Below are 21,420 nucleotides of genomic sequence, written 5' to 3'. Positions count from 1 at the left end.
AAGTGAAAGTTAAATTTGTTATAATGCCCATCCCCTAAAGCCAGCAGAGATGTGTAGATTTAAAGGGACCACGTTTGAGGAATGCAGTGGTGTTTAAAAAAGCCAGCCCCTTCGGGTCAGTTCAAAGTGCTCGTTTGGGACTGAACCTCTCAAGGAATAGGAGCCTTGTGGGTCCTGCAGATCTCTGTTGGCTCCAACTTTCAATTACATAATCTTCTGCTTTAATACGTAACTGCACTGGATGTGAAAGAAACGTACCTGTATAGTCAGTGTTCTCTATATTAACATTTAACACTGCTGTGATTGCTCAAAAACATTTTACGTTACAGCTTTCAAGCAAAGGCATGATTATTAGAAACTGTTAAAACTTTTTTTCTTTGAAAAACAAGCTCCATTTACAGAGTATAAGCAACAGTAGTGCCTGTGGTTTAGCCCACCAATCTTGATGACTAAAAGTAGCTGATGCATTGTGCATATGATGCTTGAGATGGTTTTTGCAAAAGCAGAAATCACTGCAAGGTAATTACGATAGATAAAAGTGGTATTTTAAACCTTTCAAATAAATGGATGTAACTGTACCTTGGTACAGCTTTTCACTTGTTTAGTTTTTAAACGTTAGTATAATCTGAATAAATTTAATATAAAATGTTGCCAAATTCAATGTAGAAAGAATGTGACAAAACGCCTTGGGTAGTTCTGTTTGTGTTTTTGCATATTGTAAAAGCAGTGTCACAGCTAAAAATAAAGAAATCGTTTCTAAAGGTAAATTATTGTGGTTTAGTTGCTAGTTTGTACTGAGAGTTGACCTCTCCCTGTGCAGTTTTTTGTTCTAAACTTGTATAAATAACAATTGTGTAACGTGTCTCCCTTTTACCTTGTATCAGTTGCTTCAGCCTACATTATAAATAAAGAACCACTAGAAAAAAAAAAGCCCTGCATTTCAAGTCTTATTAAAATTCAGGTGGAGGTCTTAGTGAAGTGTTAGAAAATGGACTGAGACCCAGATTGAGCTTAGTTAGAAAGCTGACAACATCATTTTTGTGCATTTTAAGAACACTAGTTGCCTGAACAGTGAGTTACCAAGAACTAAAACTAGCTGGGCTTGGTTGAGCTTTAAAAATGGCTTTAACCTTAAAAAAAGAAACTTCAAACATTTAGAGTTCTGCTACCCTTACCTTTGTGTCTGCAGACAATCCAAGCTACAGTAGAGGGAGCAAAGCTGGAAAACTGCCTCCAAAATAAGTGTCACCAAAGTGTCATCCACATTGGATGCCACCAAACTCCACTCCTGAGAACCCCATGAACTCCATGCTTATTTGCTGAATGCGTGCTTCTTAGAGTAGTCCTTTAATCAGAGCTAAAATTCCATTAGTGGAATCTAGAAAACAGAAAAGGTATCTCACGTCCTCAGTATTGGCGTGCCTCTTCTTGGCTTCTTATGCCCTCCAGTCACCATAGCTAGTTTAAGCCTTCAACTCAAGTTTGTTCAACTAAATCTTCAGAGTAAACCTTGTATCTGGTTCTGCTGCAGTTTTCCCTCGATTTCATGTGTTATCAATATGACTTAATGGGGAAGAACAGAATACATCTGACTACGTTTCAGGTACTTTTCTTTATATGCACAACTGCTAAGAAAACGACAGTGGCCCAGTCACCTGGCATCATGTTACTCCTCTTCAGAAGAACACGTCAGTCATACCATATGGAGTTATTTTATTAGGGCAAGTGTATGTCCTGTAACTTATTTCACTTGCAAGCGGGACTGGTGAGGCATCTTCCTCTCTTTTTCTACATGGGCTGCTCCCGGGGCCTGGTCACAACATGCCACCACAGTGGGGGCAAATCACCTTCCTTTCGGGCTGGGGGCAAAGCTTCAGTTCTGGGACCACCAAGCGGGGTTTCCTCCTGCAGCTGCTTAACCTAGAAGGGGGGGGTAAGGAAGGAACAATTAGAAAAGGAGTTGAACTGACTGTCCCATCTCTCTGCTACAGGGAAGTGTTGGCATTGTTTCTACTGTGTCACATGACACACCCTGATCCTCACTACTGAAAAGTGTTGTTTGTATATACCTGCATTATCTTTTTGTTTTTTAATGTAGTGTCCTTCCTTGTCTCTTGTAACATTCTTTATTTTAAAGTCTATTTTATCTGATATGAGTATTGCTACTCCAGCTTACTTTTGATTTCCATTTGCATGGAATATCTTTTCCCATCCCTTCACTTTCAGTCTGTATGTGTCCCTAGGTCTGAAGTGGATCTCCTGTAGACAGCATATATGTGGGTCTTGTTTTTGTATCCATTCAGCAAGCCTGTGTCTTTTGGTTGGAGCATTTAATCCATTCACGTTTAAGGTAATTATCAATATGTATGTTCCTATGACCATTTTCTTAATTGTTTTGGGTTTGTTTTTGTAGGTCCTTATCGTCTCTTGTGTTTCCCACTTAGAGAAGTTCCTTTAGCATTTGTTGTAGAGCTGGTCTGGTGGTGCAGAATTCTCTTAGCTTTTGCTTGTCTGTAAAGCTTTTGATTTCTCCATCGAATCCGAATGAGAGCCTTGCCGGGCAGAGTAATCTTGGTTGTAGGTTTTTCCCTTTCATCACTTTAAGTATATCATGCCACTCCCTTCTGGCTTGTAGAGTTTCTGCTGAGAAATCAGCTGTTAACCTTATGGGAGTTCCCTTGTATGTTATTTTTCGTTTTTCCCTTGCTGCTTTCAATAATTTTTCTTTGTCTTTAATTTTTGCCAATTTGATTACTATGTGTCTTGGCGTGTTTCTCCTTGCGTTTATCCTGTATGGGACTCGCTGTACTTCCTGGACTTGGGTGGCTATTTCCTTTCCCATGTTACGGAAGTTTTCGACTATAATCTCTTCAAATAGTTTCTCTGGTCCCTTCTCTCTCTCTTCTCCTTCTGGGACCCCTATAATGCAAATGTTGTTGCGTTTAATGTTGTCCCAGAGGTCTCTTAGGCTGTCTTCATTTCTTTTCATTCTTTTTTCTTTCTTCTGTTCCACAGCACTGAATCCCACCATTTTGTCTTCCAGGTCCCTTATCCGTTCTTCTGCCTCAGTTATTCTGCTATTGATTCCTTCTAGTGTAGTTTTCATTTCAGTTATTGTATTGTTCATCTCTGTTTGTTCTTTAATTCTTCTAGGTCATTGTTAAACATTTCTTGCATCTTCTCGATCTTTGCCTCCATTGTTTTTCCAAGGTCCTGGATCATCTTCACTATCATTATTCTGAATTCTTTTTCTGGAAGGTTGCCTATCTCCACTTCATTTAGTTGTTTTTCTGGGGTTTTATCTTGTTCCTTCATCTGGTACAGAGCCCTCTGCCTTTTCATCTTGTCATCTTTCTGTAAATGTGGTTTTTGTTCCACAGGCTACAGGACTGTAGTTCTTCTTGCTTCTACTCTCTGCCCTCCGGTGGATGAGGCTATCTTAAGAGGCTTGATGGGAGGGACTCTATGACTGCATTATCTTTACGCCCACATTTTAACTCGGACACAAAAGCTGTTCTCCTTAAATGTTTTCCCATTCTTAAAACAGCAATGCTGAGAACAAACCCTCCTACCCCACCTCTTACTCATTAAGCAAAACCCTGACAATTACCATTCCAATTCCCCCTTGTTATGGTTCCCCCACCTCTTTCCCCCCCAAAATGTTTATTTTTGTGTCTCAGCTAAGAGGTCTCCAGAAGCACTATTAAGAAGCTTCAATTTGAATACATTAGGGATGTTAATTTAAAAGCCCCCCAAATAGCAATGAGGACAAGAAATAACATGAAATCACAGGTACAAGTGTGCTCAGTTCTGCCCCCACTGCCCAGCTACCCCTTTTCCAGCGATCTCCGAGACCATCACTGTCCTAATAGAGGAGGAGACCTAAGACACCCACTTTCCAGATCCATGATTTTTTGAAGCTTCCTCCAAAAAAACCAACTCTGGATTGTGGCTAATCTGAGCCTCAAGCACATGTGCAGTTTAATGATGTCAAAGAGACGGAACTGGTAAAGGAGGAATGTTTTGGGGAGAAGTGGTTATCACAGTGACCAACTGCAGGATGAATCTGCTGCTCTCCATGAATCAATACGCCTTGAGTTCCCAAATGCTGACATACTTCTTAGAAAACACTGCCCTCCTTGGTCACAAAATCATGAATCTAAGTAACCCACTATCCAACCAGTGTCCCCTTCCAGCTCATTTGCTTAAATGCCCCCTTGAAAATAATTCTTGAAACTCACAGATGCTGCCAGTTCACAGGTCCTCACACCCAACTTGCCCTTCTTTCTGCATCAGCCTCCCTGTCTACTTCCCTCCTTTATCCACCTAGATTCCATCACGACAATCACTCCCTCTCAAATAAGTTCCTCGTCACTCTTGACAGTGGACAACCACACCGTCTACCTTCAAACCTGCAACCATACAGCTCAGTATTGCTAAAAAGAAAAAAAAATACTGGAACAAACTGGTGTCACGACATGTTAATTATTCCCAACTTCACATGGGCCTTCACCACCACGTGGCAATCTTACTACTATTCTCCAGCAAGCTCATCCTCTGCCCACGATTATCACACCTTTTCCACATTCTCCAAACATGCTTTGCCCACTTCCTGGATTTTCCTGACTTCACTTAAAAAAGAGAAGCCTTCACATCTAAGTCTGTCATTTCCCCATCATCAAAACTTCTAACCCAAATGTATTTATACACATCTTTTGTCCAATTAGAATGGAGGAAGAATCCCTTCTCCTTCCAAAGGCCCCCACACATGCTTGGGATCCCACCCCCCTTCTCAAAAACTTTCCTTCTGTACCTATTCCACCTCTCTTCAGCACTACCAATTTCTCCCTCACCCCAGATCTAATCAGCATATATGCATCATTTATCTTAAAAGAAAGTAATCCCCTGGCCTCCAGTTACTGCCCCATTTCTTCATTCTCCTCAGGAAATCTTCTCAAGAGTCATCACTCCCTCCTGTTTACTCTTTCTCACCTTCTGATCAGTCTTCGTGTGATAGAAATGGCTCGAATCAAGGTCACTAATGCCCTTCCTGTAGCCAAAACCTTTGGATGTTATTTCTAGTACTCACTCTATTCCATCAAATCAAAGATGACTTGGCCCCAGCCATTCTTGTTTATTTTTTTTTTTTGGCCATGTGGCACAGCATGTGGGATCTTAGTTCCCCCACCAGGGATCGAACCCATGTCCCCTCAGTGGAAGTGCAGAGTCTTAACCACTGGGCTGCCAGGGAAGTCCCCCGGCCATTCCTGAAGCCATTCTCTTGGATCTAAGGATCTCAAACATTTCTGTGTCTTTCCCTCCACTTCCTTTACGGGGGAGAGGGCACCCAGAAGAGACCCTCATTCTGTGGCTTTTAAAACAACTGACAACTCCCACATTTCTATTTTGAGCTCAAATCTCTCCTCTGAGTTGAGTTCCAGATTCGTACATCCAAAGTCACCCTCTGACACCTGCACCTGATGTCTCACAGGATTCTCAAATTTAACATTCGTAAATTTAACATTTAAAACTGAACACTTGATTGTCCCTTTGATATCTGTTTTTTCCCCTCTTCCCTATCTCAATAAACACCACAACCATCCTCCAGATGTTGAAGTTTAAAACCTGGAAATCATTCTTGATTCTTCCCTGTCCTTCACTACCCACCCCCCCCACCCCCTATCCAATCCCTCTTCACACCCCTGCAGACAATATCCTGAATTTACTTCCTTCCATATCCACTGCATCCACCCTAGTGCTAGTTGCCATAATCTTTGGACTAATTTACTGCAATAACCCCAAACTGGTCTCGCAAATTCTCCACTTGCCCTCTCCAATATATTTTTCACACTACAGCAAGATTGACTTTTTTAAAATATAAATCAGACATCATGAGTGGAAAAATACCCAAGGTGCTGGTGGAGAAGGTTAAGGGACTGTAGGGTAGAGCAAGGTCAGGCAGAGGACTATGGAGGGGAAGGAGGGAAGAAACAAAATCAGAGAACAGAAAAGCCAAAAGACCAGGGAACACATTTTAACCTATTTCTAAGATGGCTGTAAACGTTACATTTAACACACTTGAAAGAGAAAGTATATCTGAGAGGCAAGGGGCCAGAGTAACTGTCAGAGCTGGAATCTGGACCTCTGCACGTGGGGAACCAAACCTCAGCTCCTTCCAGGTGTTGACCATGTGGGCCAAACTACATGGTAAAACACAGGCAAGACTCACCTCTCGCTCCCAGCTTTCTCTCCGCAGTTTCTTCCACTGCTCTCTCTTGGCAAAGTAATCAGGATACATTGCCTTCTCGGAAGGATGCCAGTAATCTAAGCACCACTCGGGAACCTGTCAGGAGAGGAAATCACGGCGTCATTCCACAGGACACATTTACATGTCAAGGGTAGGGCCTGCTCAAGAGACAGAAGACAAAAATCAAGGTGCATTTTTATAACCATTCCAAGTATCAGACTGTTTCTGACACTAAGCAAAACAGCAGAGGACCGAGACAAAGGAGAATGCCTTAGAGTGAAACAGCCTAGGGATGAAAAACAGCAAGGTCAGTCCAAAGAGAACTGGCATCATTCCTCCCCTACCTGAGTTCTCTAAAGATCTGTATGTTATGGCTGTATGTTATTTGGAAATATCACTTAGAATACTAAGCACCAATTGAAATTGGTTAACTTTAAGGTCCAAAAATGAGTTATTTACCAATTCCTTTAGCACTTTGCTTTGCCGGAAAGTTTACTGCAACACCTTGGCACTGAATTGGGAAAGAAAAGTCGTGATGGCATCTGGGAGAGAGAAAACTGACACTGAAAAAAAAAAGTGTTAACTGTCAGGAAAGAAATGTCCTAGCTGCCCCTAAAAGGGCAAGTGGTTTCCAAGGCTGAGGTTCGGGATTTGAGACACTGCTGGTCCTCACCTACCTTGTAGCACTCGTATCTCTCATAGGAGGTACCCCCAGGAGACTCAGGGAAGATGTATGGCTGAGGATGCTGACAGTGCCAGAACTCTTCCTCTGCCTCCCTCAGCAGCTGGGTGGCCTTCACCATGTCCTTCTCATTCTTATGTTCATCAAACCGAGCTCTCATCAAACAAGCAAAGTACCGGTACTTGTCCCTTAAACCAAAATGATTTTGGAGATTAGAAATGGTATCTACTCAATCAGGCAGTATTTCTGTCTGACAAGAGGCAGTACTTCCACTAACACCTTTCAGGTGAGTAGCATGACTTCCCAGCCCCTCCCTGGACCCTGTCAATGGAGCAGCCGCATCATTACGACGCCTTCCCTGGCAGACCCCAAACACCAGCAACAAAAAGCTACTGTATTACTGATAAATACAACCTAACCCCTTTCCCGTCTCCTCTATCGCCTCTGTAGGATCATTCAACATTCATTCAATGACAACTTACTGTATTTCCTCCTACCTTGTGCTAGGCACTGTGCTAAATTCTGGAGACCCAAAGATGTAGAAGGCACGTATTACTGATACATGGTGCAAAGAGTGTTGCTCAAATCAGACAGACCTGGGTTTCAATTCTGACTCTGACACTAGCTGCCTGACCTTAGGCAAGTTTCGGTCAGGTTCTAGAAGAAACCATGGGCAGAGATCATTTACGGGGCTTTAAAATTTTTTTTATTTTTTATTATAGTTGATTTACAATGTTGTGTTAGTTTCTGGTGTACAGCAAAGTGATTCCGTTATACATACATATATATACTTTTCCATTACAGTTTATCACAAGATATTAAATATAGTTCCCTGTGCTATACAGCAGGACCCTGTTGTTTAGTTTATATACAGTAGTCTGTATCTACTAATCCCAAACTCCTAATTAATCCCTCCCCCCAATTTCCCCTTTGGTAACCATAAATTTTTCTTTGTCTGTGAGTCTGTTTCTGTTTTGTAATTAAGTTCATTTGTACCTTATTTTAGATTCCACATATATGTGATATTTATCTTTCCGTTTGACTTACTTCACTTAATATATAATCTCTAGGTCCATCCATGTTGCTGCAAGTGGCATTATTTCATTCTTTTTTATGGCTCAGTAGTAATGGGGCTTTGATAATCCAGGCCATAGATGACAAGGGCTTGAAGCAGGCAACAGTGATGGATGGTGACAAGAGAAAAACATTTAGACTACAAAGTTACAGGAGTAGGCTATGGAGTCAGATAGCTTAAGACTGTTTCAGCTCTGCAGTTCCTAGCTGTGTAACCTAGGGTAAATTATTTAAAGTCTTTAGGCCATGGGTTCCTCCTCCATAAAAGAGTTAATAACAGTACCTATATCTTAGGGTTGTCCTAAAGATTGAATAAGCTAAAACGTATCAGCACACTTCAGACAGTGCTTGGTACATCCTTGGTGCCCAACGTAAGCTACGAATATTATTACACTAGGAAAGAATTTACAAAAATCAGTGTCCAACGGCATACAAGTATGTATGTTGTTGGCAGAGGGGTAAGTAGGGAGTACTTGAAAATAATGCTAAGACTTAAAGCTGAGTGACTGTATTACTAGTAATGCCATTAGCTGAGGCAGGGAATTTGGGAAGAGAATCAAAATGAGGTAGTGAAAAGAAAAATACGTTCAGTTTTAGAGAACTGTAGGTAATCTAGCAAACAGCTGGAAATACAGCTCTACAGACAAGTGAGCATAGGTGCTAACTCAAGTCCCAGCGTTAGATGAGGCTGCCCAAAGTATACACAGCAATGACCAAGGGCCTAGGATGGACCCACACAGAACAAATAGCGCTATGAGGACAAATGGAAGGAAAAAATTCAGGCAAGTACTGAGAAAAGATGTCAGTGAGATTTAAAGAAATGACGAGTCAGTGTTTATCACAGTAACTACTTTTATCCTTTCCTCCAAGATAATGTTAATATTCTCAGATGTAGTTCAGCAATACCTGAATGCCTGATGGCTTGACTTCCTTCATCTTTATGAAAGATAATTCTCTATGTTATCTGTTTGTTTACATGTCCATCTTCCTCATTAATCCATAAATTGCTACAGCTGAGAAAGAAGCCTTATTAACTTTTGTCAGCCACCACAGAACCTGAATTGCAAATTTTCAGATGAATAAAAGAATTAGGGAAGTAACTAACCCTACAGCCTTGAACCTGGCCATCTTCCTGCCTAGCAAAGAGAAGTAGGTCAATGACTTTACAATAATCCCAAATATACAATCTGGGATTCCAGGATCCTCTCCACAACTCTTCCAGACGTACTCAGTTTCCCATTGTTTAGAGGTTTTTCTCAGAAGCCCTTCTCCTGACACTAGGTTTTAGGATTCTGCTAAGGGCATGGAGGCCTGGCATTCATACATCTTGGGTTGTCACCCCACCATGCATTGCATCTAGATCACGAAAACCTATATGTTTTAAGACTGTGTTCTAAGACTAGTCCCAGATGGACAGAGGGAGGAAAGAAGAAGAGAATTATGTGGGAGGTAAAGAATTCGGTGCGATGTGAAGCTAATGAAAAGGACTGAATGAAGCTAAAAAGAGAAAAGCTGATGGGAGGGGTGATGATGATGTTTTGGAGTTAAGACACCTGAGTTGTAATCCTGGCTGGGCCACTTACCAGCTGCTGGGCCTTGAGCAAGTCAGTCTCTTGCCTCTTATTTTAGCCTCTTATTTTTTCATCTATAAAATAAGGCTAAATAACCCCTAACACCCAGAGTTGTGAGAACTAAAGAAAATAACGCATTTATTATTACTGCCAGTACCAGGAACGAGAAAGTCACGAAGGAAGCTATTATTTAGTGAGCGCTGGAGGTATGACCATTTTCATGTTTGGCACTTCCTTTCTCTTAATCGTCATGCAACCCTCTGCGCTGGGTCCCGCGTCCGTTTTCCTGATTAGAAAACTGAGGCCCGGGCCAGATAAACAAGTCTTCAAAGTGTCCCAGATGTGGGTGACGAAACCTGCATTCGAACCCGGGTCTAGGGGAGGGCTCCGCGGGGCAAGGGGCCGCCTTCCCACCCCGACCCAGAAGTCCTTGAGCCGCTCGGTCCCCAGAGCTTTTCAGCCTCTGTGGCGGCCCCCGGGGTCACCTCCCCGCGCCCTGGGTCCCCCTCGCCCACCTGTGGATGCACCACGACTCCAGGTGGCGCAGCGCCCGCTTATAAAGCCGCAGCACCTTCTGCTGGTGGGTCAGGTAGGCAGCCGGCACCGAAAGCGCCATGACTGACATTTCACCTTCAGCGGCTGCGGGGGACGCCGGGAAACCGGACGTCGGCGGCGAGTGGGCGGGGCTTCCGGTGGGCGGGGCGATGGAGGGCCGCTTCCGCTTCCGTGAGGAAGGAGCTGGGGCCGCAGTCATGAGTCGCTTCAAATTCGTAGGTAAGACTTTCCCCGGGTTTGGGGCCTTTCCTTCGGTTCCTGGGCTTCGCGCACCGCGGCCACAGGGCCTAGGACGTGAGCTCTCCGGCTTTTTTTTTTTTTGCGGTACGCGGGCCTCTCACTGTTGTGGCCTCTCCCGTTGCGGAGCACAGGCTCCGGACGCGCAAGACTCAGCGGCCATGGCTCACGGGCCCACGCCGCTCCGCTGCATGTGGGATCTTCCCGGACCGGGGCACGAACCCTTGTCCCCTGTAAAGGCAGGCGGACTCTCAACCACTGCGCCACCAGGGAAGCCCGCTGTCCGGCTTTTTGAGGGTTGAAAGTGCACTCTGTGGAGGAGGGTGAGGGGAGGCCTCTGGGTGTCGGTAATGTTCTGGATCTCAGTATGGGTGCGGGCTTCACGGGTGTGCTTCTTTGTGAAAATTCACGAGCTGCGCAGTTACGGTTTATGCTTTTTCCAACATATGTGTTGTGTTCAATAAAAAAAAAAGGAAAGAAAACTACTAAAAAGCAAACGAAAGGCCTGTCACTATGTTCTTCTCCATCCCACGCGCACCTCCCCGCGGTTTCCCGTTTCTTTGGCGGAGAGGAAGATGGCTTCGAGGGACTCGTTGACTCACTAATTCATATCACAGTTCATATCACAGTTACTGGGCGCCTCTGGTGGGCCAGGCACTGGCCTAGGAACACAGACACGGCCCCTGCTCTGCTGGCATCACCATCTGGTGGGGGAACTGGAGGACACACACAGTGGGAAGAGAAACAAGTTTTATACTTGGCAAGTACAACAATCTATTTGGCATCGGTAGAACAAGAGATGGGGAATTCGACAGGAACTAAAGGAATAAGCATATTTAGTACCAGACTTAGGAAAGCCTGGGGGAGGTTGTAAGAGCTAGGATTGGAAGGGTGACTTGGAACTCGAATGTGTTGCTGAGTTTAATTTTCTGTGTATAGAGTAGAGCTTCACTGAAGGGTTTTGACAAGGAGCATTCATTAAGTAAATCATTGAATGCCAGTTACATATTGGGAGGCTTGAGCTATGGGATACAGCAGTGGGTGAAGCTGGACATGATCCTTGTCTTTGTGAAGTTTCCAGCTACCTGAAGGTGGAAAACGACAGTGATCACGTCTCTGCTTTAGCAAGGTAGACAGCTGTTGTGTAGGTTTGGTGGGTCATAGGGAGAGACAGGGAAGCATTTCAGAGCTTGAACAAGGGCACTGGAAAAGGGAGAGAGAAATGGAAGAGAGGTATGCATTTAGCAGCTGAGTGTTTATGGCAGGTAAGGAAGAGTGAACAGTCAGAGATGACTCGGCGTTGGGATAAATACCTATCTAAACATGAGATGGAAGCATGGGTAGTTTGGCAGTGGGTGGGAGATGTAACGAGATCCATTTGGATTAGGTTAAATTTGAGATTCTTACAGGACATCCAGGTGGAGACATTTACTGGGCAATTGGAAATGCCTGGCACTCAGGAGAGAGCTTAGGCTTATAAACTTAGAACAGTTACTTTAGGCAATATTTTTTACTGAGACATTGTACTAAGTATGTGGAATTATAAAGAATCTAGTGGTGCAGTTAGTTTTCAGACTGGAGAGGTATGTACAGTCAAAGCAAATGCAGGGGAGAATGTTTAAGTAGCACATTGTTAAAGTGCCACAAAAGACGTTTTTAAAAATGCTGTGGGAGAGCCTGGGGTGGGGTTGGGGGATGGGAAGGTCATCAGAGGTTTAGACACTATCCAGGTGTGGTGTCTCTCAGCCTGTTTATTGCAATCTGTGATATAATTGATGGGGGAGATGGGGTAAGAGCCATGAAACACCCCAGAAAAGACAATTATTTTTTTCTTTTAAAGGTTTGTGTTTGTATTGTAATAAAAAAACCTAAATCCCTGCCTCAGGTTTTGTCTCCTTAAATCCATGCTCTGTGTAGCCTCCAGAGTGGTCTTTATAAAAACCAAGTCAGCTGCATTTTTCTTGTGCTTCAAATCTTTCAGTCCCTGTCCTCAGGACAGTTGAAGTGCCTTAACATAGCATACATTCTGTGGTGTGGTCCTGCCCGCTTTTCCGGCCTCATCCTTTTTATGCTCTGTAAACACTTGGAGGTGCTGTTTCTTGCCTATGATAGGGTTTTAGAGTGGCAGTTTGGGGTCGTAATGTCCCCTCTGCCTCTAATCTCCTCTTGCCTGTTTGATTTTTACCTGTTCTTTAAGACTACATAACTCTACCCTTTACTTTACCCCGTTATTTTATAATTAAAATAAGTATGTGCCCTTCCCACTAGACCACACTCTTTTAAGGCAGGTACTTGGTGGTATTTATCTTTGTTTCCCAGGGGCTTAGTACAGTGACTGTTCAATGGAAGTATGAATGAGTGGATAAAACAAGATGTGTTATTTTAGTACTAAGTTTGTAAGAAAATTTATAAAGGAATCTCAACCAGATAAGCTAAAAAAGACTTCTTAAAGAAGGTGGGCTTAATTGGAACAATTTTTTTTTGTATGCTCTCCTTCATTTCCACTCTCCTGAGGTAACCAGTGTCTAAAGTTTATATCCTTCCCATATTTTAAAATTTATACAGAATCATAAAAATATGCAAACATATTCGATGTGTTTTTTACAACAAAAGTGGAATCATACTATACATTCTACCTTTGTTTTGTGACTTACTGATAGTTAATATTCCATGCCATTTAAAAAGTTCTGCCTATGACCCACTACTCAAATCTCTGCCCAAAATAGTCATGAGCAGTACTTTGGAAAACAACATATCAGGCCCATGGACAATTGGTCCATGAACAAGCTTTACATGGAACAGTTGCATGAAGAAAAACCAGTGGAGGAAGTTTCCTGGTCTAGTGGTTGCGATTCGGGGATTTTATTGCCATTGCCTGGGTTCAGTCCCTGGTCGGGCAACTGAAATCCCACAAGATGCCTAGCATGGCCAAAATTTTTTTAATTTAATAATAGTAATAGAAAAACCAGTGTTATAAGAGCAGCCTTAGATTTTGATTTAGGACAGCTGACTATCACCAGGTTGTAATCCTAAATTTCCCCCTTCTCAAATTATGTAACCAATGGCTGCCCCTTAGAACTACAACCAGTGTTTCTAATGTGGGGAAGGAGGGCGGGAAGCAGATGTATTTGTGTTTTATGGGAAACATTGCTCCCTCCTAGAGGACACTTCAACATTGTCCTCGGTTATACTTGAGACTAATTTCTGTGACATTGAGTATCATACCACAGATGACTATATCCTCAGTCTGAAAGCAATAAGAATCTATGCTTAATCATTGCAAAGTGATAGAACTTGGGATGGAGTGGAAGCTCCCTTTTCAATGCTGGCTGGTTCATGCTCTGAAACTCACCCACCAAAGGTCACTTAAGGACATAGAGTGGAGTATACCCCAGGGGTGATGGGGTGGCAGCAGTGATGTGTAAATCTGGATGCATTTACAACATTTCTTTGGATGTCTTGTGTTTAACTTTGAAATAACATAGTGCCCTTTTAAAATTAAAAGATATTTTATCCCCTAAATCTTCCAAAGTAAAATTGATACTCCAGGGAATCTCAGGGTGTTAACATACTCTGGAATACCCCTCGTTTGAGAAGCATAGGTTTAAGGTGATTCCTATCTAGTAGCCTCTGCACTCCCTCCCACCAAATGAGCCAGTGAGCAGCTGGCAGTAATTAGTAGCAACTACCCCTTGGGGCCAACCAGCTGGGGGCTGTTAGGTATCTAAGGTTTATCAGTAGTTGTGTTATTTTAACGGGGTTCTGATCCTGCCCTGTGCCCCTAGAAGCAGGCTGATTGGGGCTGCTGGCCATCTCTTACAAATCCCATCTCGCTAGGGACTGGAACTTGGTCATTCATTCATTCATTCATTCATTCTACAAATATTTACTGAATCTCTGCTGTGTGCCACCTGATGTGCTAAATGCTAGGACTCAGTGGTGGGTAGAAACTAGGTTACAGTCTAGTGGTGGAGACAGCCTCTTAAGTGCACTAATGACTTTACCACAGTGACAGAGAAGAGGGCACTGAAGAAAAGGAATATGGTTCTCTGGGCATTTGATGAGGAACAGAACTTAGACTGGGAGGTCTGAAAAGGCTTCCTTGAGGAAGTGTCACTTGGACTGAGCTCTGAAAGATTAAGAGTTAAGTAGGCAAAGAAAGGCAGGGGGAAGGTTCCAAATACAACAGCCTGTGCAAACATTCTGTGGCAGGAGGGTGCATAGCACTTTTGAGAAACTGAAAGAAGACCAGCGGGTCTGGAGCAGAGAGAAATGGGGAAGGGGTTGAGGGAGGAGGGAGAATTGTACAGAATCAGCTAGAGGTTTGCAGAGCTAAGATCCTACCATGTTAAGGGTGTATCAGGAGTGACAGGTAAGAGTACCATGATCTGATTTATGAATGAAAAGAAACCTTCAGTCAGGTGGAGAACAGAATGAAAGGGGGTCAGAGTAGCATCCAAGCTGGAGTTGGTTGCTTCAGGTATTATGGTGGTAGTGGAGATGGAAAAAAGTGCACGGATTGAGAGCTTAGGAGATAAAATCCACCTACTTGGTATATACAGATTGAGAGAGAAGGTGATGCCGTAGATTGTCTTAGTCCGTTTTGAGCTGTTGTAACAAAATAGCACAGACTGGGTAGCTTATAAACAACAGAAATTTACTTCTCACAGTTTGGAAGCTGGGAAATCTAAGATCAGAGTGCTGGCATGATTACGTTCTGGTGAGGACCCTCTTCCTGGTTCGTGGCTGGTGCCCTCTTACTGTGTCCTCACATGGAAGAAGGGGCAAAGGATCTCTCTGGAGCCTCTTTTACAAGGTGGTCTTGTCCAAAACAATATCCAATCTGGAGCCATGTATTTGAGTGTCCTTCAGATTTTGAATCTAGCACAGAAATTGGCCAGCTTTCCCTTAAAGGGTCATATGGTATATATTTTTTATTTTGCAGGCCATACATCTGTTGCAACTACTCAACTCTGACCTGTAACTCAAAAACAGCCATATATAGACACTATATAAACAAATGGGTGTGGCCATGTTCCAATAAAACTTTGTGAACACTGTGAAACCTTAGTTTCTTATAATTTTTACATGTCATAAGAGCTATTCTTCTTTTGACTTTTTTTTTTCCAAGTTTTAAACGATTCTTACCTTAGGGGCAAACAAAAATAGACAATGGCACGCAGGCCGTAGGTTGCCACCCCCTTGATCTAGCGCATTTCTTCATGGCACTGCCTTGCAGAAGCAACTTGGTCTGCCATGTAGTGATGGTTAGCTTGTTCTCTAATCGCTTTTATTTCCTGTAAACCTGAAGTTATATCTAAAGGCTAAAACAATCGTAAATTCTCTACTTGCTGTCCCTTTGTATCCCTAGATCATGGTGACAGTGGTATGACATGATTTATTGAGAGCAGTGAGGCATCAGTTTGGAGATGTATTTTTCTTTTGGTTACAAACAGTTTTCCACTCTTTTATTGTTTTGAAAAATAAAACTCATTAATACTGGCAACAGTTTTTAGCAGTAATGCTTTTACTTTTTTTTTTTTTTTGCAGTACGCAGGCCTCTCACTGTTGTGGCCTCTCCCGTTGCGGAGCACAGGCTCCGGACGCGCAGGCTCAGCGGCCATGGCTCACGGGCCCAGCCGCTCCGGGGCATGTGGGATCTTCCCAGACCGGGGCACGAACCTGTGTCCCCTGCATCAGCAGGCGGACTCTCAACCACTGCGCCACCAGGGAAGCCCTGCAGTAATGCTTTTAAAGCCAACTAATTAAGGAGAAAATTAATGGAAAAGAAACATTACTTATCCTTATAAGATGGCATGCCACTAAATGTATGAATCCCTCGGTATTCCCCTCCCCAATCAGAGTTAGTGATTTTCTGCTTTGCCTTTTTTTCTTCCTATCGTGCTCTCTCACCCTTACCTCTCATGTACTTAGTTTTTCAAGCTAGAAGTCGATGTTTGTACAGGATTTAATTTTTTTAGTTTACTGACAGTAGGCATACATCTGATAGGAATTTTTGAATTTAAAAGATACTGTCCCTTATGTATCAGAACATTTCGAACAAGTTAAATAAATAGGATTTTGACTGGTTTATTTTCGTGGTTGAGTCCTGAATCATAACCAAACTGACTTACATTTGGCTATTTAATAATGAGGTCTTGATTGGGAGTGTTAACCACTTAAGGTAGTATGACAGTATAGCTAATGTTGACTGAAATTCCATTTGTTGTTCGCATGTTACAGAATTTACACTGTGCCCAGTAATAATAATAATTACATTGTATAAGGCTTTTAATTTGTAAGATACTTTCACATTCATTTTCCAATTTGAGCCACATTTCACTCCTGAAAGGAGAAATTTTATGCCCACCCTCCCTATTAGTGAGGAAACTGAGGCTCAGAGGCTACTCATTTGCCCCCAAATCATTCAGCTGATGAGTCATAATTCCCAGAATTCTGATTCCAAAGCCCATTCTCTTTCCAAAACTGCAGTTCCCCATTTTATTGTATTTCTTGGAAGTTGCTCACAGATTGAATATTTTTTGATGATCAATTTGAACTTTTCTTTGACGCCTCTATGTCGACTTGTTAATTATCTTAATCACTCTGTTGGTGTTTTCTGGGGAGTCGGTGGGTGGGGAGTGAGAGGCCCAGAGGCCACCCAGGATAGGAGAGAGGAGACAGAAGTGAATCACAGTGTCCAGAAAAAGAAGCTACTTGCCTGCATAGGGGAGGAAAAACTTCCTCCTGCCCTCTTAGGTTCTGTGGCTGGGCCTAAGAATAAAACTGACATAAGGCAGATTAACAGGAGAAAAGCATACTTTTTTTTTTTTTTTTCACATACATGGGAGTTTTCAAAAGGAAAATGAAGACCCAAAGAAGCTTTTAGACCAGAAAGCTTACTGAAAGGCCAACTGGGGATGTGATAAGACAAAGGGACTTAAGTTATGCAAATTGTGGGAGACTTAAGTTATGCAAATTGTGGGACAGTGACTAGGAAAAAATGGGGAAACTAATGGAAGATAGGAGTTATTTTGGGTTTGGCTGTACAGATCCATTTCGACTTGACTCCCAGTCTCTGGTGATAAGAATGTTCTTCTCTTCCTGGTACAGGGAGAGTACCTTTCTCATGGGAAATTTTATGACCTATTTTAGGTAGAAAAGGAGAGATTAGGGATCCTTTCCTGCATTTGCTGTTTCTTAAGTGCCTTCAGCTCAAAATAACCAATATGGCAAAGCAGCATATTTTGGGGTGACATCCTGAGCCCCTTCACCAAACTTGACTAAGGTGAAGCAGCCTATTCATCAGAGGATAGAAAGCAGCTTTAATAACTGGCTGGGGAATACACTTCAGGCAAACCACATGTCAGAAAGGAAAGGGCCAAGAGCTATAAGTCACAAGAGATTCTTGCGTAAAAAGGAAGAAATTAGTGGCTGAGCCAGTGCAGGATATTGTAAAGCCCAAGGCTCACCTGGGTCCAAAGCTGAATATAGATCTTTGATGTACACTATGACTCGGGGCCTCAAAGACTGACCCACGTCAGGAAGAGGTAGGTTCTAAGAAGCAGCAGCATCCATCACCTGGAGTTGGCCTCAGAGCATGGAAGAACGGTTTAGCATCTATTCCTGTTAGGGTTGAGACAGGGACACGGGAAGGCTTCATAAACTGAGCCTCCAAGTTAATCTTCAGTTTGCTTTTAAAATTAGTATCATAAAGTTCACTAAATTTGCTTGCTGTTTCATTTGTTTTTCACTTTGTTTTCTAGCAAAAGATTGCTTTAGAAGAATTCTGATCTCTTTGCTGCACAAAGGGGTAAAATGGGCCAGAAGAGACACAGGCCGTTTCTGTGTTCCTAATGCCCATCCGTGGCGGGTGACCGTAGACTGAGTGTATGAAGGGGTATTGCAGGCAGAAAGACCTCTGCACCCTTCCCTGGGTTCCTTTCTCAGTCTGCCCCCTTCCTTACTTGAAAAAAAAGTAGATGCTGATTTCTTGTGATTTGGGCCATTCCACTGAACCCCTACCTTGTATTTATAGTATTCGGTAACATATGTGTGTTAATAGCCCTATAAAGGGTATCAATTGTGAATTCATCTCCTACCCTCTATTGACATACATGCTGTTGCCCAAATATCTTTGAAGTTTTTTGCATTGTGCCTTTCTCTTGCTGTTACAAATGACTAGAATACTCTCCCCACCATCTCTTGGATTATCCAAATTCCCATTCATCTTTCAAGGTCTGGCTTAATGTTGAAGCAGCACAGCTTGTTGAGGGCTAGCTTGGTAGAAATCAGTGAGAATATACCAAGAAGCAGCTGAAACTCAGCAGAAATAATTTGGGGGTCTGTGGGTAGGCAACTGTCCTACCCAACCATGAACTTGGAGGTTCTCCTAGTGCTAAAAGCTAAAGGGTGTATATTTTAAACAGGGAAGGTGTTTTTGTTGCCCATGGCCATCACAAGCTGACTTCACATCTCGTTATTCCCCTCGTCGCCTTATGCTCTGCAGCAGGATTTATCGAGAACAGCACTTGGTGTGGGGGTCAGATTATTCTTTGTTGTGAGAGGCTATCCTGTGCGTTGTAGGATATTTAGCAGCACCCATGGCCTCAAGCCTAGATGCCAATTGCACTCCCCTCTGTGTGACAACTAGAAATGAATACAGACATTGCTGAATGTTGGGGTGGGGGAAGGCTGGGAGGGGAGAGGTTAGAAGAAGAGAGGCACTGCAGAATCGCTCTGCATTGTGAACCTCAGCTCCACAGGCACAGTGAGTCTCTTCCAGTTCTCCGGATGCAGTGTGTACCTACACACACCTGTATGTAGAATGCCTCTTCTGTTTGTCAGCTTCTAAGCTTTAGCTTTCAAGATCTAGCTCTTCTGTGAACCTTTTTCATCATTCTTGCCAAAACTGTTAGTGCTACTTCTTTGTGCTCCAAAGCACAAAGCTGTAAAATAATTATTTACAGGCTTAGAACTGTATAGAGAGGGCTTCCCTAGTGGCACAGTGGTTAAGAATCCGCCTGCCAATGCATGAGACACGGGTTCAAGCCCTGGTCCGGGAAGATCCTACATGCCACGGAGCAATTAAGCCCGTGTGCCACAACTACTGAGCCTGCGCTCTAGAGCCCGCGAGTCACAACTACTGAGGCCCGTGTGCCCTAGAGCCTGTGCTCTGCAACAAGAGAAGCCACTGCAATGAGAAGCCTGCACACCGCAACAAAGTAGCCCCCGCTTGCCACAACTAGGGAAAGCCCACACGCAGCCACGCAGCCAAAAATAAATATGTAAATTAAAAAAAAAACCAGTGTATAGAGATCCTACTATATACCAGCTATCGTGCTAGGTTCTAGGGATACAGCATTGAAGAAGAGAAACATTTCTTGCCTCATGTTGCTCACAGTCCAGCTTCTTATATATCACAAATTATATTTGTAGTTCCCATATAGACTGTGAACTCCTGGAAGGCAGGGACCAAGCGCCGGGTCTTGTTCATCACCCCTTAACTCCTTACATAGTATTTGACATAGTGTTGGTCTTCATAAGTATTTGGTGAATAAAGGAAATAAATAATTTATTGCCCTCTCTGTATCTCCACTCGTATTACCCTAATTCAGGTTCTCTTCATTGCAGATATGAGCTCTTGCCTGTTTCCAAGTAAACTATCCTGACTCCATTTGCCCCCTTTAATCCCACCTTCTACAAAGACGCCAGAATGAGATGTCCAGAATACAAATCTTAGAAGCCATCAGTGCTTCTTGTTGCATCTGGTATTTTAAAGACAAGTGTCTGTAACACAGCTGAGTCTGCCCTTTTCTGGTCACTCCCTTCCCTACGCTTCTCTCCACCAGTCAGAACAGCCTGTAGCTCTCCATGATCACCGTGCTATTTCAGACCCCAGAAGCTTTGCTTCTGCTGCTTCCTCTTATCTGCAATTTCCTGTCTTCTACTGGGTAATTCCAACTCATCCTTTAAGATTCAGTTCAAGAATCCATTCTTTCTGGAAGCCCCTTCTGGGCTAACTACCAGACTAAGTTGGGTGGGCCTCCTCTGTGTCCCACCGTGCTAGTATCTACTTGTGATTTCTTAATTGTTAATGGGAATGCCTTCCCAATTCTACAGTGAGTTTCTTGAGAGCAGGACTTAATATCTTTCATCTTTGTATCCCAGGTGTCTAGCATAGTGACTGACAAACAGTAGGCAGTTAGATTTTGTTTGAATGAATGTGTGAATGAAAAGGTTAGTAACAGGACCTTTTATTTAAAGTAAAAGTTTCAAATAGAGGCTCTTAATGATCATGTGTTTTATTTTTGCTTTCTACAGACATTGGTATCAACTTGACAGATCCTATGTTCAGAGGAATTTATAGGGGGGTTCAAAAGCATCAAGGTAAATGTTTCTTTTATTAAGGTAAATAGTTTATCTGTGAAGACAAACTTTCTGACTCAAGGGAGACCATAAGAAGCTTCACCCACTCTTACAATTGAAATATTAAAGAATTTATTATGCATCTTGGATAAAACTATAAACAAAGTGAAACACATATAAGCTATATTGGTAAACCATGATCATGAACATTTATAAAATACCTATTACAACAAAGTGTTATCAAGCCCTTCTTATCTGTAGAAGTTTATAACTTTGAATATAGAACTTTAGATAACCATATGCATAAAAGGCAAACCATAAAGCCAAACAGACTTTTCCCCTTTGTGGTCAACAGAATAAAAGTACAATTGAATGGATAACTATTCGTCTATTTTGCCTTATATGGGTTTCTTTTTTTTTTAAAGTATCGCTAGGTCTTTGCTTATATGATAAGCACTCATCAAATAGTATTGATTTGACTTCAGTAAATATGATTTTTCTATGTATTTTTCTTTCAATAAAGGATAACTAAATTATGGGTAAGTGAATTTTTAGTTACATTTTCTTAATGTGGGGTTCATCTTTTACAGATGACTTACGGGATGTAATAGAGAGAGCTGTTCAGATTGGTGTTAAAAAGGTAACATTTCATTTTTGTTATCCTTATGGGTTTTTTTTTTAAAAAA

General features: G+C 42.6%; 2 protein-coding genes across 11 annotated transcripts in view; one reads left to right on the top strand and one right to left on the bottom strand.

Moving 5' to 3' along the window:
• Nucleotides 1-1,593: 1,593 nt before the first annotated feature.
• Nucleotides 1,594-10,227, bottom strand: NDUFB9 (NADH:ubiquinone oxidoreductase subunit B9). 2 transcript variants are annotated; one of them, XM_024741000.1, is made up of 5 exons: nucleotides 10,090-10,212; nucleotides 9,110-9,139; nucleotides 6,925-7,120; nucleotides 6,230-6,343; nucleotides 1,598-1,920 (listed from the first exon to the last, which is right to left on the bottom strand). In XM_024741000.1, exons 1-5 carry the CDS (start codon nucleotides 10,197-10,199, stop codon nucleotides 1,789-1,791), a joined length of 582 nt encoding a protein of 193 aa, XP_024596768.1. In that variant the 5' UTR covers nucleotides 10,200-10,212; the 3' UTR covers nucleotides 1,598-1,788. The 2 variants fall into 2 exon arrangements, with proteins under 2 accessions (XP_024596769.1, XP_024596768.1); XM_024741001.1 differs by lacking the exon at nucleotides 9,110-9,139 and having other exon boundaries at nucleotides 1,594-1,920; nucleotides 6,925-7,117; nucleotides 10,090-10,227.
• TATDN1 (TatD DNase domain containing 1) overlaps nucleotides 10,189-21,420 on the top strand; it is a 37,877-nt gene continuing 26,645 nt past the window's right edge. For 4 of the 9 annotated variants that reach the window (XM_024740998.1, XM_024740993.1, XM_024740997.1 and 1 more), the window contains exons 1-3: nucleotides 10,324-10,348; nucleotides 20,690-20,755; nucleotides 21,325-21,374. Coding sequence is in view for 2 of the 9 variants with exons in the window: in XM_024740991.1 (XP_024596759.1) it covers nucleotides 10,189-10,348; nucleotides 20,690-20,755; nucleotides 21,325-21,374 (276 nt within the window). In the remaining 7 variants the exon portion in view is untranslated. Of the gene's footprint in view, nucleotides 10,349-20,689; nucleotides 20,756-21,324; nucleotides 21,375-21,420 lie in introns of those variants that run through there. The other 5 variants (XR_003002700.1, XM_024740991.1, XM_024740992.1 and 2 more) reach the window with 3 other exon arrangements.

This window comes from Neophocaena asiaeorientalis, unplaced genomic scaffold (assembly GCF_003031525.2).
Source record: "Neophocaena asiaeorientalis asiaeorientalis breed wild unplaced genomic scaffold, Neophocaena_asiaeorientalis_V1.1 scaffold177, whole genome shotgun sequence".
NCBI classification, from domain to species: Eukaryota; Metazoa; Chordata; class Mammalia; order Artiodactyla; family Phocoenidae; genus Neophocaena; species Neophocaena asiaeorientalis.
Note: the sequence above shows the minus strand (reverse complement) of the source record. Positions and strands in the feature narration are given on the sequence as shown.